General features: G+C 38.3%; 1 protein-coding gene across 3 annotated transcripts; it reads right to left on the bottom strand.

Moving 5' to 3' along the window:
• Positions 1-90: 90 nt before the first annotated feature.
• Positions 91-25,581, bottom strand: tmcc3 (transmembrane and coiled-coil domain family 3). Of its 3 annotated transcripts, XM_033990164.2 has the most exons (6): positions 25,531-25,581; positions 25,252-25,346; positions 3,878-4,048; positions 2,825-3,606; positions 2,396-2,531; positions 91-2,137 (listed from the first exon to the last, which is right to left on the bottom strand). In XM_033990164.2, exons 2-6 carry the CDS (start codon positions 25,327-25,329, stop codon positions 1,832-1,834), a joined length of 1,473 nt encoding a protein of 490 aa, XP_033846055.1. In that variant the 5' UTR covers positions 25,330-25,346; positions 25,531-25,581; the 3' UTR covers positions 91-1,831. The 3 variants fall into 3 exon arrangements, with proteins under 3 accessions (XP_033846055.1, XP_033846056.1, XP_033846057.1); XM_033990165.2 differs by lacking the exons at positions 25,252-25,346; positions 25,531-25,581 and adding an exon at positions 23,359-23,585; XM_033990166.2 differs by lacking the exons at positions 25,252-25,346; positions 25,531-25,581 and adding an exon at positions 16,614-16,915.
• Between the last annotated feature and the right edge of the window lie 216 nt (positions 25,582-25,797).

Genomic DNA, 25,797 nt, shown 5'->3' with positions numbered 1-25,797 from the left:
GTGTGTGTGTATATATATATATATATATATATATATATATATATATATATATATTTAAAGCATATGATAATTGAAAGGGAGTCATTTTTTCAATTTATACATTTATTTTATTTTAAAAATAAAACAAGTGAAAACTAAAACAGTACTTGAACTTGTTAAAAATAGGGGAAAAAGTCAGTAGGCCTGAGTGAGAAAATTTGTTGGAGGCTTTGTAATTTGTTGTAGTATGATGCCCGAAAAAGCAAATGTGTTTATATTTGGCTTTGAAAGAAAAATAACAGATTTACTACCAATAATCTACAATGTAAACAGTATAGGCATCTGCCCTTTTACCTCATTTATGATCACAATAATTAAGGGTTAGGGGCAAAGCTACATTGTTAGATGCAAGCCAAATATCTTGTTGCATTCACATAAAATAATCCAGTAATTTCTTTAACTATGTTTTTAAACACATAGGCTACATAAATATATAAACCTGGAGCAAGTTTGAAGCAAATGATGTAGGCCTACTTTTACTGTTACACAAAATGTATAGCAGCAATGTTTTCAGTTAACATAATAGTATGTGAAGAGCCCATGCCTATTATGACAAATTCTTTGAAAACAGATAACACTTGATCTGACAAAATAAATGCAACAAGACACCAAAGGCTTCATGTTCATTTGTTAGGTTCACCTTGTTCAAAGTCTGCTGAATAAAAATCTATAATTGGTGTTTCACAGCGTCTCTCTGCTCAGCAGGAGGTGTAGTGATACAGTGACAAATCAGCTAAGCTTTTTTTCAAATCAGAACACATTAAAATCAACAAATAAGAAGTTAGAAACTTTCTTTGTTACAGTTTTTCTTAACAGTTCATGGTCCATCTTTGTCAGATAGTGTAAACAACCATGAATGAGGAAACATTTATTACATAGACAACATTTCTTATCTTATGTATTTATGGTGAATTTCCATTACTAGAATTATATTATATAGGCAGCACAAAAACACCTGAGCATTACTGCATTTGGAAAATATATGCTGTATATTTTCATTTGACAGCATTTGAGAGACTTTTGGGTGTAAAATATCTTAATACATACAGAAAATAGTTTTCCTATGAATATTTTGTTATAGCTTTTCCATAGTTATTCCTTTTATCACACATTAAAAGCACCAACATATAAACACATAGATCAGACAGACAGTTTAGAAGGACTTTTATCAAAAGAGACAAACCACACATATATGGACAGGACAATACAGCTACAAACCATAGAAAGCAACCTTTAGATGGATGCCTTCAGACTTATGCTAGTGAATGACAAGACACCTGTCGCCAGCTCATGAGTGGAACGACGCCAGTCCGCCTCTTTAAGCACAGGTAATAATCACTCCATTTTCATGCTGAAATGAAAGCCTAAATCTAAAATTAGATCAGACTGACCCAACGTATCATTGTTTGTTGTATCTTTATTTGGTCCAGTCAGTGTGCAACTGTTGTGATGACATGTGATGCCCCATTGTTCAACATTTGCACCATCACAATCATCACAGTACTTAACAGCCAAGATAATTTATCAGCTTACATATGTGTGTATTGTTTATATGAATATTTGTAGACAGCTCTATGGTTACTGTTGGCCACCACTGCCTGGCAAGTATGCGGCATGCAAAGCTTGGAGCCATAAATTCACTGTGAGTGTGGTCCTCATGGGGAGAGAGAGAGATGGTCTGCTGGTATAAGGCTACAACTACATCTGTCTTTGCCTCCTGAATCTCCACAGCAAAATGTCACCTGGAAACATGGGCAACCCTTGAGAGGCAGTTCAATAGAGTCTTTGTAGCTCAAGGTGGAAGAATTAGTCTTTCCACAGCACACTGTAAATGTTCCCAATTCTTCCAGAGCAGAGCGAGCACGGACACTCCCATACAGGTGAGGGCCAGGTGGAGGCGGCTTCGCAGCAGAGGGGCAGTGAACTTTGCAGCCGTGGAGACACACACCAGAATCACCGTGACGATGGCCAACATAATGTTGATGCATTTGCCCAGCAGCACCTTTGCATCTGCATTCTCCAGCTGCACCGTCTGCTGCTGCTGCTGCTGCTGCAGCTCCAGTTTAGACACTCGAGTCTGGCAGGACTCCAGGGCTTCCTGTACACAAGATAAACAAACATGGTTAATACATTACCATCAACTATTGGGTTAATATAAGAATTGTCATTTAGATTACATAATTCTATACAGATATGTAGCCAACAGTAACATGCATGTTAAAAATATCCATGACAAATTATTCAAAGTTAGTTTAATATTAATTGTCACTAGTGGTTATGAGATCATGACAGAAACATCAATTGAAATAACTCCCCAAAGTCCCCAAATTCATGCAATGTATACTTCGCCAGTTACCTGTATGTCTCGAGCACGCTCGTAGGCCTGATAAGCCACCTTTTCTTCGATGCTGGCCAGCTCCTGTTTCAGGTTGCTGGTCTCGTGCTGGTGCAGCTCTGTGAGGTCATTGAGCTCTTCCTCCAACTGCCGGTACCTGACAGACAGAAATACCCACACACATGAAGGAGCAGGTGGAGGCAGAAAGCCAAAGGGAGAGAAAAACACAGTGCATAATTGAGTGTGTGTGGGGGAGTAAAATGCAGCAGTTTTATCCACTACACTCTCAACAAGGCGGCTGAAATGTGCTCTTGTTTTATGTATGGGCAATTTGAGAGTTGGGGCATTTTTACTTTAGGTAGTGTGCCTGTAAACCTCATCAGTACGACTAATATAGTAAATTGTTTTTTTACACTCTTGTAAATTATTATAAGCCATTTTCCAAATCACCTGTATCTCTCGTCCTGGAGCATTTGTGTCAGAAACCCTTGGTCCCGTTTGAATTGCGTATTCAGATTTTCAATGTCCTCTGACAACTGTGCTTGGGCATCCCTGAGCTCACGGACCATCTCCAGGACTTCCTCCAAACGCCCGTTGGACTCTGGTCGTATGGGGTCACCAGAGCCTGTGCCTGACCCCCCCGCAGCGTTACCAGTCGAGTCAGCTGACCCAGACGATGCTATGGAGCATTCATCATCACTTTGATACTTTGTGGCTTTGGCTACAGTGGTGGCACTACCACTCAGACCTCGAGCAGTGCCCTCAACCTGCAGCCCTGATCCCGTTTCCATGGAGCTTTTGAGGTGGGCAATATTGTCAGCGCTGCCAAATTTGTTCCTGATGAGGTTAGCAAACTCTCGTGGTTTGTTAAAGAAAAATGGTGGTGAAAGTGTCACTCCAGGTCCAATGGTCTTCACTTTGTCCAGTGTGTGATGTCGTCCTGTGGAGCTCACGTCCCGCAGGCTGCCCTCTTTACTTTGCGTCCCAGACTCCTTTTGGTTCCCATTCTTATGAGTGTGTTTGCCATTGCTTTCACTGTCCTTCATGCGTCGATGATATTGTTCCAGTTTTTTCTGCAGCCTGTTGATAGTGTGGACGGACTTTTGGTTTTTCTTTTCAAAGATTTGGCGTATTCGTTGAACCTGCTGCTTTTCAGCATTGTTCATAAGTTTCAAGTACTCAGCGACATTCTCATCTCGTGCTGCTTGTTCCACTTTAATCTGCTCCGTTACCTACACAGAAATGCAAAGTCAGTTATTAAAGAAATCCAGACAAGCTGTTCTTTTAAATGTTGTGTTAGGTGAAATATTTAACACAAATAAGGCAGAAATGTCTTTATCTAGTCTATCCAGTTTATCTTTGTCATTCTCTTACTAAGTGGCACAGACAGTTAAACCCCGGACAATGAGACAGACATATAGGCTCTGAGCTGCATATGCAACAATTTAGTTAGTTTAGTAATAAAATTATTATTTTATGCAAATGCTGTGTTTGATGTTTTACCTTTAGGATCTTCTGCTGCAGACTGTTGATACCCAGCGCTCCTTTCGTAAAATCCAAGCCCACCCCATCGTCTCCGACACTGTTCACTACATCTAGGTTGGACTCGGACCCACCACGGCGCATAGGGACCGGGATGCTCAGAATGTTGGCATCAGAGCCATAGCGCTCTGCCTATAACATAAAAACATAAAATGATTATACCAGCGATCATACAGAAATAAGCACAAAATAAGTTTATTTTACATTTTCATGGAGTTTTCCCTGGATTTGCAATAACAAGAATGCAATGGGTGTGGGTGTCATTGACCTTTTTGATCGAGACCATGTCATGAATATGTATACCAAATTTTGCATGTTTTGGACTAAAATGATATAATTCCATACAAATTTGTTATGTAATCTACAAACAGACTGAATGTAATGGACTAATAATCATATCAGTGTACACTATAGTGTCCTCTACCCTATACATGAAACATCAGCATTATTTGATTTGTACAAAACTTGGGGATTAAATTCTATGCATCAGACGAAGAAAGAAAAATCTATTACAAACATTAGGCATTTTCCAGTTTGCCAGCAGAGGCAGAAAGACTCCTAAAAAACGCATATGTACATGCTTAGTCCATCCAGGTTGAAATTTGCTTCACTTGTAGACTGACACTGACACTGATACAAATTAAATTCATAATTCACACTTCATGCTCAATGCATAGTGCCACCAATAGGGTTGGGAGAAAAATCATTGAAAAAAAAAATTGAAATTTTGCTGAAAATTCTTTTATGTGCTCCTGATCATAACACATAATTAGGCCTATGCCCTCCTTTTTACAGCCCATTCAAAGTGAGGGACTCAAATTAGGCAATGGAGAGGGAAAGACTCACTAAACATGAACCAAAATACACAATAAATGAGTGTATGGCAGGAACAAGCACACGGTGGCGAGGGCCATCCTCACCACTTGCACCGTTAATATTTTTTTACATTTTTTGACAGGATCTACTTCTGTGTTAAATTTCATTATTCATTTTTGCTGTTGTTCCTATACTGTAATGTACTTAGGTTACAAAAAAGGGGGGTTAGTTAGAAAAAAAAAAAGATCAAGCCGCAATGCCCCCCTGTGTGGTTGCCAGGGATTTAGGACCACCCCTGCATCACAATTGGTGGCATTGCAACCAACAACTGTCGGACGGTCTTGCAATGCCCATTTTATAACGTTTTTCGCCAGAACGGTCAATCCCATATCTGGTTTGGGGACTTTCCGGTGACATTTAGGCTGTCAAAATTGCAATAGTTTACAAGGAAAAATAATACGGAAAGAACCCAGCAAAGAACAATGATCCTTTTTATTATTGTTACTGGCTCAGACCAATAATATCCAATGTGAATTTATTATTTAATAAACTACACATTTTCAGAATGCACTTGCAACTTCCCAAGTCATGGTGAGGGTCCCTGGTCACTGATGGGCATGATACTAATGGGCCCTTTGCCAGCTTCTGGCGCTCTGGCCTAATTAATGCCTCTACTTGGGTAACCACCTGCTTGGCATTTAAATCAGGAATTATGGCACAATAAAACAACATACACATTTAATTATAATTAACCACTTACTCGGCACGAGAGACCTTAGCCATCAAAAAGTACAAATAGGCAGTTCATCTGAATAATATTTCTTAACCAACGATTTATTTTGCATTTGGAGTACCATTAAAAATTTGGAAAATGAAAAACATTATTTGACCTTTTTGCTCATCACATTTTACCTCTCAATAAGTGCTCCAAATGGTAAGCATGAGCAATGAGCATAAATTAAAAGTCGATCTCAGAAAGACAGAGGCGTGAACACACACAAGTGCACACATAAGCCTGTCACAATAAAAACTATATTGACTTATCGCTCAATATATGAAAGCTGGAAGTATACATTTTGGGGCTCAATATTTATCATGAGTACAGTTTCTTTGTAAAGTGGGGAGATCTGGGGTATTTTTTGCTGTAATACAATACGTTTTGAGCTGTAGAAGGTAGAATAAATGGCTAATTAATTAATGGTTTACTCTGCTATTTGTTTGTTGCAGCTCATGCCTTTTAAATGTTACTGTCTATTTAAAAATGGTATAACTTACATTATTGTATCAGTGGCATAAAGTAGTTTCAAAATTGTTGTTTATCACAGCATATCTCTGTCGCGATATATCGTGCTTCAAAATTTGTTATTGTGACAGGCCTATGCACAAAACCTTGGGAGTCGTTGTATCAAGAGTACAAAAGACCCCTTGATGACAGAATAAAGGTATATTTTTACACTGTACCTTGCACTATTTTCTTATTCTTGTTTATTCTATTCTTTATCATTTTTAATACACATGATACCAACCAAAAGTCATTTTCAGTCCAATTATCTTCTTGATACCTTCTGTTAACTGCTGTGTTCTTTCCCTTACATAGACTTACTTAATCAAGTATACATATAGTTCTCAAGGTTGTACTATAACATACTAGAAACACGATTTAGTAATGCTAGTGGCCACAACAGCAGAGCAAAAAGGACAATTTCTAAGCTGTGTATTGTTTATCCACATGAGCAAACTGCTGACATGCCCTGAAGACCTATTTCACTGCATTTTGTTTTCTCGTAAATTAGCTGCTATATGTCACTGAACCAATACCATACAGCAAAGCCCTTTATACCTTTACTGCAAAACCAATCCAGCATGTTTGTCTGTACCCAACCCAACTCGACTTAAATCACAAAGGCAGCAATATACACTGTATGGCCAAAAAAAAAAAAAGTCAGCACAGAAAAAAGGTCCCACACTCTAATATTACGTTGTTCCACCTTTAGCTCTGATTACAGCACACATTCGCTGTGGCATTGTTTCGACAAGCTTCTGCAATGTCACAAGATTTATTTCCATCCAGTGTTGCATTCATTTTTCACCAAGATCTTGCATAGATGATGGTAGAGTGGACCTGACCAACTGTAGCAACCCCAACCTATTTGCTTAGTTAAATCCAGGTGGTGACTTTTTTTTGGTGAGGCAGTGTATGAAGAACCATAATTTCCTCTACAAACAAAAAATCCAGTTATATTCTCCATAAAAACTGTTAGATCTGAACATTAGTTTGTGAGTTTATATTTCAGTATTTTGTCAATTCTTCCAGACATGTTTAAAATGTTAAAATAAAACAGAATACTATTATTAAAACATAAATCACAAACCTAATAGCAATCGCAAAGCTTGTCAGGCAAATAGCAAATGCAGTTTTTCATACACTGTTCAGCTCCATTTAGTATTAAGTATTTAAAAAAAAATCTGTTCAGTCTTTCATTACATGGGGGTGTAGTCTCTGGTGTGTTGAAAAAAATAACTATGAAAATATGAGACTATAACAAATGACTAGCCCATTTTAAGTCATTCCCTGCGTTTCCTGCCTGTAACTAATTAATGCCAGTAATATATATCAAAGGAACACTGCATTGTAATTTCCCAGACTTCACTTTCATGAAAAAGGTTACAGATTTTAGTTACATGTACCAGATAAAAAAGCAAAGAACTGCACTGACTATTCTCATCAAGTTAATCTGTGTTTCTGCAGGGCAACAGTCTCGGCACAATGGAAACTACCAGCGGAAACATTTCTTTTGTTGTTCTCAGACAAAACAATTAGTTCATGCTCCATTTACATTGGTCACATTCTTAGTAGAACAGTAGCAATTCACCTGGATAATGAAAATTCTATCTCACAATTTTACAATATTAAATTCTTCAGAAATGAAAGAACATTTTGTCGAAAACTAATCAGCAGCAGTGACAGAATAGATTTACATAATCAATAAATCTATTCAGTTCAAGGATAAGCACAAACTACCCCTACTTCCCAATAAACGTTAAGCAAACTAATTAGAAAAGTATTAGGTCTTGCATGTAAAAGGTTCTAATTTAAGTCAATACAGTCGCAGTAATCAACAAAGGTAACAGTATTCTTAAAGAGATTGGCCATTTTCAGATTGTAGAATGTGAACTTTATATTCCCTGACAGGAGGCAAGAACCTGCTTCCCTTTTGATTGGATTAGATTCTCATAAGAAATATCTAAAAGGCAAATTCACAAATGCTGAACCTGATCTTGTCCATTTGTGACAAGACACAAGAACTCACAAGATTACAACAAAAATGTGCAGTTTAACAACATTAATTTGAACTGCCCCCCATCTGTATTAAATATTGTTGGCCAAAAAGATGTGGTGATGTCATCTGAACCCCAGCAATGCCTACGGTCCCTTTTTTCGAATGTAGGTCCTGCAATGAGAACAAAACCAAAAAACAACAAAGTGCCATCCAGAGCGGCTTAATTTGGTAAAGTAAGTCTGATTTGGCAAGGCCACGCTGTTCTGACTGACTTGAGAAAAACAAACAGATGAGCGGTAGTTTATGACAGAGCTCCCAAATGCTGCAGTGAAAACTCATTCACAAGAGCAGCAGTTTGTGACGTCCTTAAAATCAATGAACCTGCAATTCAATTTAAACCAATGAACCTGTTATACGCATATAGACACTATGCATGCGCATGCATTATACATGAAAAGCAAACTCCTGCTGTTTTAATCAGTGCTATTCAATGTTGTGTTTACAATGTCAGTGTGTAGGTTGCAGACAATCATGGCACACTGCACTGTAACATTATTCCTTTTCTTTGACAAATCTCTGCTTACCTCAAAGCTTTCTGCCTTCATCTTCTTGATTAACATTTCTCTTCCTCATTAGATTATGTTATTCTAGAGGATTAGCTTTGGTAACAGATGCATAAAATAGAGAAGTAAATAAATGAGGGGGTTACTTTCAGCAAGGTGACAATTCCATATCAAATCATTGGCCTAATTCACTGCACACTACAGGCACTTGTTGGAGAGACAACGGGAGCTGTAATCTATAAAGAAAAAGGACCAATTTCTGTTCAGATGATATGTTGGATAATGCAACAACAAATATTGTACTTTGCAACCACACCAGAAACTAAACCCAAACAAAAGTTAGTACTACACAGGGTCACGCTATGGCAAATATATACAAAATAGCCAAGTAATACCCAAGGCCTATGACACTTGCTGTGATCAGCTGCCTCTCCTCTGACTGCATTTACATGATAGCCACGTGAGCTCTTTTCAAATTACGCAGAGCTGTAGAAAAACAGACTGTCCTAAGAGAGAGCATAAGGCTCGAGGTGAGGTGAGGCGCTCTCCTCATGTGAACGAGCCTGGGTGCTCCTGTGCTGGAGGGGATTGGCTCTCACTGAGCAGAGGAGCAGGCTGACAATCTCCCGCAGGGCTGCACACTCAACTGCCAAGAGACATGGACCAAAAACCACACGCTCTGAATACAAACACACAGACCTGTGGCAACACCCTGCTGTGGTGAATACTTATATCAGCAGGTGAATCATAATGGAAATACCATATCAGAACTGCACAATCACAGTAGAATCAAAATTGCAATTTGCCTTGGCAGTTATCAATTTGCAAAGAAAAAAACTGCAGTTATTTTAGATATTTTTTCCCCCTTTCTTTAGAGGCCATTCTGTCTTGATGTAGATCAAGTTAAGACAAATACGTTCTGAATTTCATAGGATTGTTTTACTCTTCTCTCAAATGTTAACTCTAGTGGGGAAAGAAAACAAAAACATACCACAAATCACAGGTAGCCATAAGACACTAGGAGGATGAATAGCCACCCATGAGAACATATAAAAGCATCCTTCCAATGCCAGGCAGATTTATTTTAAATGCATAGTCCCTTCACCTCTCCTACTCCAATACTTATTGGACTCCAGTCCCAAGGCTCTACTCAGTCAGGAAGTATACTTGATTAATGTTTCTCATTTTAAATCCTTACATCCGGCTGGCTGCTCTCCCACCCACACAATGTACTCGTGGGGTAATAGAATCCAACTGATGAGGCAGCCCTACAACAATTACTGTTTGTGTCACTATAGATCTTTTAACAATGGATACGCACCATCAAGGACTCTTCTGGGTGATTAGTTCTTCCGCTCTCAGTTTCTGATTATTTTAATCCATGCCACTTGATTTGATTCAATAGCACTTCACAGCCAGTGTAGTACAGAAAAATCCTGAGCACCTCTTCTGAGTCAGCACTAATTAAAAACAGTAGCTTTAATATAGTGTTTGTTTGAATGTTGCTGCATTACATTACAAAAAATTTTCTGATCCGATTTTGAAAATAAACAAAAAAATGGTTTCAGTATTTCCTGAATTTAAACAATGCACGCTTTGAATACTTACCATTTAAATCTGTGTAATTCCCCTTGCCATTAAACACAAAAATAAATTCTGCACCAAGCCGCCATTTACAGAGGATTAGCTGCAGACCTCTACTTTTCTTTGAACAACCCTACTGTGTTTTACGTTATACTTTACCATTAGCCACCTGAAATTTGGCACGGCGTGGATATTTAATCTAGGTGTCATTACATTTAACATTGCAATTGAATTTTGAGTGTAGCCCAGACGGACTGAGTGGTTCAACTAAAAGTGCGAGAGTGTTAAAGTGATATGACTGAAGAGACGTCCCCAGAGTCTCATTAACAAACCACAGATGGAGACGTGCCCTGCTCTCTCATCATGGGCTCCTTTGGTTTCACTCACAAATTCAAAGACAAGTTGATTAAAATGGACCTGAAGAAAAATGTTAATCTTAAATGGGATTACACTGAATAATGTAGCAGTCCTTATTCAGCCTGGGGTGTTCAGGCATTTTATTGAATCCACATAAATTTAACAGGTCAAAATATAATACAAAATAGAGCTGTACAATTAATAAAAATATTCTACACTCTTAATACTCTTATTCAATCACAAAAATGTTGTAGTAAAAAAATACAATCAATTACCTTCTTTTCAGAATGGTATATGCACTCCGTCTGCCACTCAAAACTTGTGTCAAAAGGCTCTTAAAACATTAATAAAATATGTTTGGTCAATACTTTTCTACAAGTTAAATTTGACAGTATAGAATTTAAAAAAATAACTAATTTCATTTCTGAGTTATAATTTTTACCATAATCGAGCATTCCCCAAAACAAAATCCTGTTTTATTGTGTGTCAATTTAATATTAAATTTTTAAAAAAGCAGCACAAATCAACTGAAGCATCACATTTATACCTTGAAACAATCTGTACTTTTATGAGTGCTTCATGACTACACACTCAACAATCAACAGCTACTTTCTTCCTGTGATTTCTTTGCATATTTGTGAATTTGTTGAGAATATGAACCATGATTTGATTTGAAATGTACACCGGACGAGAGACAAGGTTAAATGAAGTGAGCAGCTGCCAATGTTTGCCGTAATCTGATCTGCGTGTGCCCATTAAATTAATCTCTCTAAATGAGTAAGGCTAATGATGTGTACTGATAACAAACCCTCTTGGAGTTACTGTAGCAAGTAAGAGGGTATGAAATATTTTACATTTAACAATACTTTCCCTATGTTCAGCACTTTGTGGGACTAGCTTAGTGCTATACACTCAGGTGGATGTAAAACAACATTCACTTGGAGAGCGGTCCACTTGGGCCAGTGTGAATTCAAGAATCACATCATCATTAGCACTCCTACAGCACTTGAAACGGGAGGTCTCAGAGCGGCTCCACCCGCACTCTGGAGAGAGGCGAGTGTGGTGTGAATGAGGCCAACCTCGGGTCAACTGACACAGTCTGTGGTTCAAGTAAAAGTGGTTGGAATTGGTAAAAAGGGATAGGACCACATATATTTGCATGAATGGGCGCTGCAGAGCTGCTGTTTGAAATTCTCATCTGACAAGGAAATTTGGATCAACTTAATATCAGCGACACATCTCGTCCTGCCTCTGTCTGCGCAGATGAGGCTGGGTCTGCCCGTGTGTATATTCCATACAGTGTATTTATCCAAAGGTGAAAGAAAAGACTACAGCTTATAGCGCCAGGGAAGTGAGCATGTGTGTACATATTCACGGGACCCTGTCCACTTGAAGCACGTTGTCATGGGAATACGTTCGCCGATCAGATGATGGCCTCTCATATGGCTCATGGTGTGGCGTTTGGGGTGAATAATGCATGATGCATGTGAACAAGACCGACCCAAAAGTACACAGAACTAAAACAATCTCACTTAACAATAAAACAAACGTCTAAACCATTGAGGAGGATTGTATCAACATGTATTGAGTTTTAAATCAATTTACGTTAGCTGCAACTAAGTAAAACAGCTCTATTTTAAAAAATACACAACAGAGTTAAATCTCCTGTCAGAGCAATTTAAAACAGAGATATATAACGTGATTATAAATGTGCCGTTTGTGGGGAAAATCATAATCTCTTCTTTTCTCTCCACTCATGGAATCTGAGATTTTAATCTGCACTACACACAGTAAAGATTACAGCCAGGGTTCAAACCCATTCAGACTGGGGCTAAAATAGTGATCGAAAAATAGAATAAGGATGTACAATTTGAAGTTAAAAGCCTTTATAAGGGTGGAACATTTGTTTAGTGTCATGTTTCCAGGCAGTTATCCGTTCATACTGATGGGATGTATTCTATTCACGTTTCTGCAATATTTGAGCGTTAAGCATTTAATTTTTGTCAACGCCCATACATTATGAACAGAATAAAGCAAATAATTTCTCATTCAATTCAGAAAAAAAACTAAAACAAAAACACTTTCAATTATGACACTCCTACACTGCCTTTGTCTGTGAGCGTATCTAGATTTTGGCCTGAATACAAAAATGAACTATAGCAATAGTATGCAGCACGAATAGTAAACGTATCCAAGTTTTGCTCTCTGCACACACCTCCACAGGGAGACTAGACAGAGGGCTGGCTGTTGTGTGCGGGCCATGAATCAGCTCTTGGAGACGAGTTGCTGACTTTTACATTTGAGGAGGCCCACACTGGAATCTAGGTTACACTGCACTTAAGCACTGAAGTGATGTGAAAGACACCTTTGTTGGACAGGTTGTGTAGTTGGTTTCACACAAAAATAAAGCTGCTTTTAAAATCAGCAATGTTTTTTTCCATGTAAAGAAATGGACATCCGTAAAACAACGCATTGACACAGCCATCACTTTTAATCCTTGAGTGCAGAGACAAGTTTTAGCATTTTTAATTAAAGGTATAAAAATATCTCAAGTCTGACATTGTTTGAATATGCTATTTTTATTCTAAAATTGCTAACCTACCACAAGGGCAAATTATATTACTTAAATAATTACAGTGTTTGGGAATTGCCAATTTTATATGACACTGACCGACTGAGAAAGCAGCACAAGAACGTGAAGCAATTTGAAATGAGGATATGCCCCTAGGAGCTCCAACCCTCACATTTCTGTAACAAATCCCCGTTCTCTTTGAACTGTCTCCAACTTTTAAGAGGGAAGGACTGCACCAAATGTGGACAGTTCGCCAAAATAATGTTTGCTCACTAACTGTAATAATTGGCAGTGAATAAGCCAAGGAAACCAAAGACTGTGTTTGTGTGTGCATGTGGGTGTGCGCATGTGTGTGTATCTTATTTGATTGGCAGATTACTTTGCGTCGTCTAATCCCTCCAGAGTTACTCACACTCTGATTGGTGGGGGCATATTAGCTCATCCTAATGCAAAAGCAGAGTGAGATTGAGAAGCACTTACACCTTAACATTGCTACTACTGATACTACAATTCATTAGAAGAATTTCATTATCAAATTTTCCCCTCGTACTGACAATCACAATTTTTTCAAAACAAACAGAGCTATCAATCTTGATTTCACTGCCTTTTAACACAAAAAAATATCCAAACAACATCCTTTTACAGACAAAGGATTAGCTGTAGACCGCTCATTAAAAAAAAAAAAAAGCTAAGCTGAGCATCAACACTCTGAAACTATTGGATCTCAAATAATCTAACAACTGTGTAAAACGGAATATTTCAAGCGTATCAAATTATTTACTACATCCATCATTAACCACACTACTACAATGGTCATTAATTCAGCCATTCAAGAGAGACAGAAAGATTCCACCAGTTGCCCCTGACAACAGATGTGATTGAGTAAAGCCATTGTAACAACCACTGATGCGAGCTGCACATCGGTCAGTGCCCATTCAACATTTCATTGGCTCTCATGGGCACTACATTGTATAGAAAGAGCGCTGTGAAGAAACATGATTATTGTAAAATGGATCTGTCACGTTTAAATGAACAAACGTAGCACAAGAATATAGATAACTGCCATCATCAAAGGGTTATATTGTTAAAATAAATGAATGCAATTATTAAAACTAAAATGTGTAGTTACAGCAGACAAGTACAAGTACATTAAGGGTAAAGTAGAAATGATTGTGTGGTCATATTGTTAGCCTATCCTTGGTGTAAAAATGACTACGACTCAAAATCTGTCAGGTTTATGTTCATGAAAGCCATCTTAAAAATCATGTTTTGTTTTCATTTAGTTTCAAAGCTAAAAAGAAAATATAGGTGACGTAGGCGTTGCTTTGGTTATTGCAATTTAACACTAGTGACATTTATCCCAAAGGTAGAGGTCAGAAAAAGAGCCTTTGATCACATTTGTCTGAAGCCTGGCTCATGCTGCTTTAAAAAGACGTAAATATGCTCTATCCAGCAAGACAAGCTTGATCTTAAGCGATCATTTCTCTTATGTCAGTATGCATCTGACAAATTATGTAAACAGAAACAGAGACAGCCAGAAGGCAAAGCAAAAACAATGGCTCATTTACTTTTTATCCAAAAGAATACAACAGGCTGTGCTAAAGAAAAGATCTTTTTGAAAATGATCTAATGATAGACCTATGTATTAATTATACACCATCTCAATTACGCCATAACTTCACACCAACTTAGGCTCGTTATCTTAGACAGATCAGTATTGATGTTTTGGGAGGATGAGCACTGAGCCCTAGCTTGGCTGAACAAATCCATTGTCAGTTTTCCAAAATCAACTGAACTGGTGTAATCTGCATGCAAACCTGACAATACAAAAATCATGTAGTAATTTTTATTCTCCTTCGTATTCATGTACATGCAAATAGGAGATAATTTCAGAATCCAATTCATTCACAAAAACGTATAAGTTGTGCAATTGCTTGTCTTTAGCGCTTTTCTAAATCAATAAAGTATTACAACTTATGACACATAAATGCATAGCCCATAGCCTGAAGCAAAGCTGCATTCTGGAGGTATATTAGCAAACATATGATCTTTGCTCCCTGAGCCACTCCTGGCTGCCTTTTGTCATGAAAGATCAAGTATTCCTGAACAGCAAGCTTTCAGTTATGTATAATACATTGGTCAATGATAAATAATAAAATATGTTTGCAATGGCCTACTTCAACGCAAAGGAAAAAATGTACACCAAAATAACATGTAGGATTAATCTGAAACTGGACAAAATAACGCACCTGAAGCGGATGCATGTTATTTTTTTGATTCAAACACACCCTTTCTTGTCGTCACCTGTACATGTGTCCCAATGTACCCCGACAACATTTGTGCATGTGGGAGTTAGCTGGCAGACTCTTTATGGATTTATGCAAGTGAAGCAGCAATGCTTAGTAATAATAAGGACCGATTTTATACAGTCAGATGTCACCATTATCTCCCGTCAAACTAATCTCACCCCCATTTTACAAAATCTTATACAAAAAGGTGCAGAAACTTTTTTCACTTTGAATGTGCAGACAACACAACAGCACACTCTAAATGCACATCCATCAAAAGTACAGGATATATGACTGGGGTTTAATGTAACTGAAAGGCATGGTATTTGCAATGTATTACTCTCTAGGGCTCTGTGAAATGACATTCAACAAAGTGATTAGGCAGGAAATAACTACACCGAAAAAGACAAAATAGATAAGAATGATAAAAACAATGAGCACAGGACCTGGACAAACCTGCTCCGCAAGTGCCATTGCCCATGGGCACAAAATGTGCTTAGCCAACACAACAGTGGGCATGAGGTCTGTGATAAAAAGTCAACATCATAAAAGGTCATGTCAAAGAGACAAACATAAGGAGGACTACTAAAGTCAGCACATAAAGAGGTGAGAGTCCACAAACATTCCTTTGAAAATATTGTCATTCTTTAGGATATGACAACTTTCTGTATGCTACCTTCATAGTATATTCGGCAGATATATCCCTGACAAAAAATATGATGCATAATTAAGCAGAACATGTGGGGCGGTAGAATCATTACAGATTGGCGTACAAAACCATGGAAGTCTAATAGATCTTCTTATTATATTCCTTCTTATTATATATCCTTTAACAAAACACAGAAGGTAGTTAATACAAGAACCTCTCATACTGATATTGTGCATTTTAAAATAGTATCAGATTACGATTTCAGGTCGTTCAGGTACAAAATGTAGGATCTGTGACTGCGAATACACCAAAACAAGTTGAGGCTCGTTCGCCAAATATTCCAGCCCAGCTGTTTTCTGTTTTCAGTCTCAAATAGGCTTTACATTGCTGGATATTGTATCTTCTCAACTTTTGGTTTACGTCTCAACATTTTTCTCACGTTTAATTATAAGAGTGCATTTTACTTGGACCAGGCAGGACCAGACTTGGACCACAACAGAACAATGCAATGTTTAGAGACGTCTCCCTGCAAAGCGGCGAGCTGGTCACCCCAAAAAAAAAAAAAAGCACTAAAAATGCGTATTTACCATTTTTGGTCCTATATGTGCGCGTGTCCTCACTTCTGATGAAACTTTCCTTTGCAGAATCAATGCCAGAGCTGGACATATTCAAATTGGACCTTTCGTTTCGCGGTCCTCGCGCGGATCGTTGTTGTTTGCGACAGAAACACTAACCACAGCAGAGCGCATGCAGCCTCCTCCACTGCGGATTCAACAGGCGAGAGAGCGAGCCATAGACAGGGCGACAAGGAACCGGCTCTATGCACCACTCCAGTCGCCCCTCCAGGCCCATACCCCGCCACCGTAGTCTCAGCGTCTCTGGGAGAGCCAGCAGGCTCAAAGCGTGAGTAAGCCCCGCCCACATGTGTATTCACGGGGAGGGGCCGTGAGGGATATCGAGTACACCCACAAAACACCTAGGTTAGAATCATTTATTAAGACTCAGTCAATTCTTTCAGCAATGTTTTACCTTTATTGTCATTTAGTCGGTTAATCGGTTGATGGCGTTTTAGTAAACCCATGTTTTATAAATAAACTTTAAGGTTTAGTATCTGCACAACAGCAGAAAGGAGAAAGCATGGAGTGATATGAGTGACCTGACAGTTTAATCGGCCTTTTCACTGTTTACTAGAGGTGTGCCAAGTCATGTCTTTAATCGACCAACGGTAGCCTTTCAATGAGGTGATTAAAGGTTATTAGAAGGAACTGTATATAGCCTGCATTCTTCAATTTTTTTTTTAAAGGGTAGTTTACTACAATCACAACTGAACCTGTGGGTTGCCAGAGCATTAGTCGTCACGTAGAGCACATTCTCAGTATATGATCCGGCCAAGCATCATGTGAAAGCTCAGAACCTCCAGAATTCACTGAATGAGCTGCAGAAGGCACACAATGTTGCTGCATGAAAAGAAGAAAAAAAAAAAATCACCTAATGTTGCGGCTATGGATTGAATAAAAGCAAAGGGAATAAATTCTAACCACAAACAAATCTAGGTTTGAAAAATGTACTTGACACGCTGCCTGGCATTTTTATTATAGCCTATTCCTCATGTCTCAAGATAGCCTATGAATTTATGGTGTCCCTTCTTTTCATGTTCAGAGGGATCACAGCAATAACTGAGTAAAATGGAAAATCATCCCATTGCCATATCCCAAGTGAAAGCTTAGATCTATTGTCCCACAAAGCTGTTTATGTGCCATGAATGATTTAAAGACACAGCGGGTCTACTGTGGCCTGAGTTATAAAAAAAAACTAATTAGTGCAGTTAGAGGCTCTGTCACATGAGCTGCCGATACTGTCCAGGCTCACATTAAGTATTTATCTTCCCTTTATAACTCAGCTGCCTTCTGCACGGTTCCATGGCTTCACATAAAACACCAGGAGCACCTTTGTCCTCTGTCCATCTTGCATTTGAGCGTGTTCTTCTGCCTCACACTGACCTGTAGCCTGTTATAGTACTGGGAATGAGTCAGCCAACTGTTCATCATTGTGACACAGGAGTGTGCACTGACAGGTTCGCCACTACAATGAAGGCCCAATGGTTCAGTCTATAAGTAAGAGAATCGCCCCTGGCACAGAGGCTGCCTGTAAGGTCATGAGCAACGTTCTTGAAATTTGAATGGGATCCAGGCTGATCAAGTCATTTTCCATGGTATATTTAAAAGTACTGTCACGTACAAGCTCAGCAATATACCCGCTCGCAAAGCTCTCAGCTGTGTGTCCCCAAATAGACTTTGAGTTCATTTGCTTAAAATATTGAGCTGTGTTAAGTGTGACATTTAATTAAGACCATTTTAGAACTTTGATTGTGAACAGACATTGATTTGTTTAAGTAAGTGCACAACAAATGACTAATGAGTGGTGTTGATGGAATGACACTGAAATACTGAATGTTCCTTTTCTGTTTTCACAAAGCTTTACTAGGACATGCATTAGGTGCTATTAACGATCACTACATCTGAAGTGACTAAACAGAATATAGATGCAATAGCCTACAAACCAAGATTACATTACAACAAAATCATAAAATTTAAATGCATGGATCTTTACCCAAATATGGAACTACAAACGACATTGTTGTTTGCTCCATATAGTCAATATAAACATAGTATCTTGACAATGGGGTAGGGTGATCGGATTTTCAAAATGTAAAACTGGGACACACCTGGTCTAGGTAGCTGATAATAATAAACTTGTGAAAAAAGCATGTAATTAAGAATATTATTAAGCATTTGGCCCATTCCCCACTTCTGAATGAGTAAATAACATGAGAGACTTCGGTCATTGCAACTGAGTACACTTTTTGGCCTTTTAGCGATTTTCGAGCAGTTTTCTGTATTTGAACAAAAACATTTACTATTTACTGTTGGCAGGAAACAAATAGGTCAAAAATAGGGACACTAGGGACATTTCTTGTATAAATAATATATGTAATAATACAATCCATAGGACATATGGTAAATAGGGACGTCTGGTCACCCTATACTGGGGGATAATGTCAGGACATTTCTACAACAATACCACAAAAATATTACTTGAATACAATGAAATGTCACCACAATTTTGAACTGTAATACACTGTACAATCAAACTTTCCATTAACACATATAACTTGATCTACAATGTAAAAAGGAATGCACATTTTCAGGGTGTATATAAAATATAAACACATGGTTAATCACAGCATTGTTCTCTTGTCCTACCACTAACATTTGTGTTCTGTATGGACTTCCTGCTTGACTTCCTGTCTCTGTCCCTGCAATGCCGCAAGTCTGACCCCATAAACACTAGGGAGACATCCAGAAAAGTGATCACAGTGGACAGCCTTGGCAGAGGGTGGGGCTAACTGCTGGGGAGCATGACGGATCGGGGCATTGTAGGGAGGCGCTGGACTGCTTGGCCAGGACATTACAGGCCCAACTGTTTACATTGTGTTTTAATAACACAAATATAGTGCAGTGCAAAGTATAAATGACACATAGCTCTCCATATATGGCTTTTAACCACTGAGTTTAGACAAGAGATTCTGTGGCTACATATCTGTGTGAGAAGAAGAGCCTTGTGCTTTCTCGTTTCCTTTTTCCCACTGAGATAGCACAAAAGCACAGACAAGGCTATCTGACAGGCTATCAAAATTGTGATGGAAATTACACAAGACAGCTGTATCTAATCTACCATTCATTGGCTGCTTGATCACAGCTGTAACAAATTCATGATTTATAGTAAGAATTAGATTTAATAAGACAGTATAAAGTCATGTATGTGTGACAATGTTTTTGCCCTCAGCTATAACATTCTCTTATGGGAAAGCTGTGTTTACTTTCAGGACAAATAGCCATAAAATCTATGGTAAGCATCTGCTGTTGACTCCGCCACACAAGAACAAGGACACAAACATCCGTTTAGCAAGTTTAGCAACAGTGAGTTTATGTATTATGAGATGTTATAACCATGTTATAAAAACTAATCTTTTATACAGCCCCTTTGTCCTCTCAGACATTTTCTTATTTCTGCAGCTCTGAACAATCTCTAAAACTCCCTATAAACCCACACAAGCTTTGTCATATGTCTGCACAGCCCTTTTCACCAAAAATGAAAGAGGTGGCTTCAGGGGTGACTAAACATTGACATGGCCATTATTTCAGGCTTTTGAGGGAACTAAATCAATTGGTCAGATGAATGGGAATACTTCTGAAAAATAAAGACGACGGAGCGACTGGCCACAGTTTTTATTTAAGGCTTCACACAGTATTTATGTCTGTTTTTCTGAGACATTTTTATGAAAAAAATAATAGTAATTAAGTAATTGGCAGAGATGTGACTTAATTTATTTTCTTCAATATGACAATGATGTAAAAGGCATACTATGTACATTTTCTGGTGGGGGGTGCGCAACCTAATTGTCTTGTCTATGAAGATATTAGAACTTTGCCTGGAATGCGCCACAGTATGGCACCTAGCTTATGTAACTTCAGAGAGACAAGCAGGTGATGCCACAAAGCAAGATAGACAAGTTTAACATTCCACGCTATAACATCTAGGTGGACACAAGCAGATGGCAAAAGCAGGCAGAAAAGTTACATAGTGCACCTTAAGCCTGTGTGTACAACATATGGAGATAAGGCTTTCAGAGAGGACAGCAGAGATCTGACCGCACTGGAGGCCCTTTGAACTGAATATCTGAGGGGTCACACCTTCAAAGTGCATGTGTGGTGGGAGTGTAGCATAAAGCAGGACTAGCTGCACTTTCTGTCTCATCTCCCAACACAGCACATCCTCTCACAACCTTTTCTCGTGGCATTTTAGCCTCTTTGTCTTTGTCAAAGTGGTTTGTTCTTTGTATTCCTTTAAAACAGACAAAAACTGCTGTAGTTCATAGATTAGCACTCACAGGTGTAACATAAAAACAAGAGGTCAGATTGAACATGGTTTCTTTCAATAACTGCTATTTATAATGGCCATAAACTGGAAACGAAGTATCAACGAGTTGCAGTTCTCAAAAACAGGTGAAATAACTCATATTACAACAAATTCTTCTCATCTTTCAACGTTAGTCTTTGCTAATTTCCTGCTAAACAAGTTACAATGGTAGGCTATATATAATTTAGTAATGAAACAACAACAAATATTTACATTTGTGCTTTTTGTCTTCAGAGCTGAGGCTAGAGGCTACTGACCCAGACAAGGTCATATGCAAATATAAGAGCTGCTCATGTGTATTTTACCAAGACCAAATATAACCTAGATGCTCTTCAGACTGCGCTCAAAAAGAGTCTCTAAATGCAATGGTCACACAATACAGAAAAACACTATAAACCTATTTCATATAAACTCAGTATATCTACTAAAACTAACCATATATTTGAAATAACCTTTCCTGATCCATTTTGGGTGGAAATAGCCTCACCAAATGTAATTTAGAATGGGGGGGGGGGGGGGGGGGGGGGGGGATTTAATGTAATGGACATCTAATTATTCTCCCCTGAATAAAAGCAATTGGCCATCAGTCTGAACAAAATGTCTGCTATCCCATCTGCTGTTGCTATGGTGACAAATTAAAGAGTTAATTTGAATGATGATAAATGTGTGATGACTTCAGGAAGACCCTAGTTTAGAGTGTGTAAGTGTTTTGTATGTGTGCACTGGGAACAGTCATTATCATTATAGAAAATTATACAAGTGCAGGTACACAAGTATAGCTCAAATTAAACATGCGAAATGGTTAGAAAGATATAATCACGTTTAAGTTTAGTGTGCCTCTCATAAAAACATTAGTGAAAGATAAGAAATGCAGGGTTTACAGAAGTGCTTATTTAAATTGTACAAAGTACACAAAACTGAAAACAAAACCAAATAAACGTATCTAAGTACGACAAAGGAGCAGTAGGCTTGAACTACGAAAAATATTGCAGATAGTATCGGGGTATCAATACTGTTTCGACAACCCTAATTGATACTGACAAAACCATATAGATAGGATAAAGTTGGATCTTTCCTGGCTAGTTTTAGAGTGGTCTTTATCTAGGTCAGAACTAGTATAAGATCACAAGGCAATAATATATTATCATTATTTTGGCTATTATGTTGAAAATTGCAGTCTATAGGCCTGCCCACTTTTTTAAAGTGTGGTATTGGATATCCGATATTAAGTCTCTCCCTCAGTATCCAAATCCAGTTTGAAATATTTGTATTGTGACATCACTACATGACGTTTACATCAACATAAGAGTAATCTACTTTTTGCAAGCTTAGTTAGGTCTAATGTGGCAATGGATGGAAAAGTCCTGAGGAATTTGCAAATCTAGCTATGCCTGATATAAGCACAGATGGGAATTGTAGAATTTTTTTCAGTGTGAGGTATAGAGCAAAATTCTGAGAAAAGAAAGGGAATAACGCAGACACCACAATAATCAAATCCATTTCAAAAATGCATGCCCAAAGTGGCGTGAGGAAAATGTCAAAAAGCTGCAGGGCATCTCTCCCATGTTTTACACAGGATCACAGTATGCTTTATATTCAAGAAGCAGAAGAGTGCTACAAGTGTTTTTTGCTCAATCCTTGGAGGAAGATGCACTCACTGGGGAACCATATTAAAGCAATGTCCTGCTGTTGTTTCCTGGTTGACCGGCTTCTTTTCTGTGGCTGAAAGAGCTTGGCTTAGTTGACAGGAAGAAACCCATTATGTTGAATTGGTTACATAAGAGCATTTTAAAAACATTGTGCTATGTAGTTAGGCTACAAATTCAAACAAAATCAAGTGTGTCAGCAGAAGAGCAACTCAAAGACAGACCTGTAATTTAAATAAATGAACCTGGTGCATGAGAGTGGAAAATGGTGATGTCATTTATAGATGAAGCCATAAAGAATTGGCTTTCCTGCACATAGTCAGCGGCTTATGACGTACATTCCTCACATATTACTAGAGTAGCAGGACCAATCACTTCCAGCTAAAAACTTAAGACAAGACATGGTGAAACCTGTCTCACTCTAGCAAACTGCAGACCTAGAAATGCAATATTCTTACAGCCTTTTCTACACAAAAAACACACAAATCATATTTACCCGTTACATACATGCAAAACCAATGGTGACACACACATTGCAATTCATTGCACTCCATAAAAGAGAGACACACGGCTAGGTTCAAAAGGGCAACAATGCACTCGATCATTGCATCTGACCCTGATAAATGTCCATTCATACAAAACTCTCGCACATGCTTGGTGAATTACCAGGTGTCAAATAGAGCAACTGTTCAAAACACAACTCTACCTCTGTGACATAGATGAGAGGGATAGCGCTGTAGTTCTTCCTCATGCCTTCTCCTCCTCAGCCGGTGGTCAAAGTGCATGCCACACCACCAGCTCCAGAGAAAACTCTGCTCTTCTTTGAACCTTAAGCCTGTCTAGTCATGAGCATACCTTGTGAAATCTTTACTTCCTGTGCTGACAGATACTGAATTAGCCTCCAACCACCAGATCTCTGTGTTGCTCCAAACCTTGTCGTACACTGGCTTCATACTGAGACGCAATCCCTCTTGCACTTCACTGGTGGGCAAAATACCACCTTAAAAGGCATGAAGGAGTCCTTGCAGGAATTTTCTGATCCCTATCAGCCACCCTCCACTTGCCCAGGCACACACTTTGCAACAGAAGCAAAAAGCTCAGCTGCCAATCAGGAGGGAGCAAAGTGAGAGATGCGTTTGGACAGAGGTTGAGGAGGAGAGGGCTAAAAGGAGTGAAACAGAATAATGTTGAGTTAGAATGGGGAGCTACTTCTGAATGCCTTCTGGAGGATAGACAACAGTAATGTAAAGAGCCACTGTGTGTTTGTGTGGCACAGCAGGTCTTATCACTGATAAGTAAGCAGTAGTACAGTGACAAGCTCATCATGTAAATCAAAGGTCGTTTTTCCATGTGTCTTGCGTTTTAAACCAAAGGTTCAAAAACCTTTTGTAGTTGAATCAGTTGTGTACTCCGTATTTTGATGCACTCAAAGAAAAATGTCTAAACATTGAACACATAAAATATCTGCAAATATATTTAAACATGTGATTCACATTTAAAAGGATTAGGCTTGCCTGAGAGATCCAAATAAATAATAAATTAAATTAAATTACAATTTTCAGTTTTCAAAAATTCTTCTCACCTACCCCTTAAGTCACTCTTCGATGCATACCTCTGGGGTAAAGTATATTGCAAAATTTGAAATGCAAGGCAACTGAAAATGTATGCTTTGATCATCAGGTGGTGCAACTTAGTAATTTAAGTATGTTATTTCCACAAAAGTGCCAAAAGAACTATCAATGTTTCAGTTTGAACATCTGGGGTGATCTTGGGAGTTAAAATTATCACTTGTTACAGCTTTGAGACCTCAAATGATGGAAAGTAGCATCTTTGCATTAATATGGTATTTTTGCACTGTAACCGTTACAGATGTTCATTAATATTGATATGTCCATATCAAATATATACCATAAACAAAAAAAAGCCTCATTTCTGGAACACCTGATTCGACAAAGACATTACTGATTAGTTGGTGGAGACATGAAGTGGACTTGTAGTTTCATAAGGCGCAGTGTCTACTGAGATATGTATGATCTTGTAGAACAAAGAACATTTCTGAACCCCATACCTTTAAAAAGTAGACAATGTGTCCAGGAGAAACTGAAGCAAAAAATATATAAAAACTATAATTTCTCAAATAAATAAAGTTGCCTTGCTTTGCCTAAAATTATTGGGTATTGATGGCGATTCAGAAACAATTGCAAATGCAGCTTAAATGTCCCAAGGCAATATCTCATTCAGAAAATACAAAATGCTGCTTTACAACATCAAGATGACCCTCTTTAATCTTTCCAGCTGGCATCACTAGTACACACAGCTGCCGCTTAAGTGCGCTCCCACCATACAGCATCAGCAATCACAATAACAGACAAAAAAGAAACTGTGTTCTTAATGAGTGTGAGTAACACACTTAACTGTACAAACGTGTAAAATGAAAGGGCAGCTTGTTTTCATTTAAGTTAAATTTTTTAACTGTGACTTAAGTTGCCAATAACAGTCAACTCAGCTCCCCGAATTTCAGAAAGAAAACACGAATCTATAAAAGAGCGCCATCTAGTGGTTATGACAAGAAGTAGACATGAGTTTGGTGGAAACTTACATGAAAGCGCTTTCGTTTTTCAGCTCCCTCTATGCTGTCCCAAAGAGGAAGTATAGGTGCTATGGTGACCCTCCTCATTTAATACATCCAAAATCCTGAAACAGAAAGGGGAAAAGACTTACAATGGTGTCCACATTTCAGCAAAACAATGTGCCCAATTAGAAGCAGATCACCAAACGATTGACTAATGGCAATAGACATTTAATTTCTGTGTCAGTACAGTCATGTTAAGACAAAGGTGAATACACGCAAGAAAGAAACACATTAAAATCTACTTACACACACTCTTCTTTGTAGCAGTCCTATGCAAGCAGTGAGGACCAGTCCTGTTTGGTGACTCTGGGTTTGCTGTGAATCACTTTAACACATAGATCTTATCCAATCAGCATGAGAAGACTTCTACACACCTTAACGTGAAATGCTGGTCACTACAAAGTTTCCTTTAGCTCAGCATAATCCTGCATGATTAACACAGAGGTCTGTCACAGACACTGTGGTGTAAGATTACTGTAAAGTATACTGCAAAGCCTGAGCTACTGAGACAAG

The sequence above is a fragment of the Periophthalmus magnuspinnatus genome, chromosome 23 (genome assembly GCF_009829125.3).
Source record: "Periophthalmus magnuspinnatus isolate fPerMag1 chromosome 23, fPerMag1.2.pri, whole genome shotgun sequence".
Taxonomy (NCBI): Eukaryota; Metazoa; Chordata; class Actinopteri; order Gobiiformes; family Gobiidae; genus Periophthalmus; species Periophthalmus magnuspinnatus.
The sequence above is the reverse complement of the archived record's forward strand: the minus strand, read 5'-3'. Positions and strand labels throughout refer to the sequence as shown.

Bases quoted from the DNA above. Each gene is read 5' to 3' on its own strand.
- tmcc3 (XM_033990164.2), bottom strand. From the start codon at position 25,329: ATGAGGAGGGTCACCATAGCACCTATACTTCCTCTTTGGGACAGCATA. The intron at 4,049-25,251 runs GTAAGTTTCCAC...TTTATGTTATAG, and splicing joins AAAAACGAAAGCGCTTTCAT to GCAGAGCGCTATGGCTCTGA. The intron at 2,532-2,824 runs GTGATTTGGAAA...TCTGTCTGTCAG, and splicing joins CTCCAGGACGAGAGATACAG to GTACCGGCAGTTGGAGGAAG.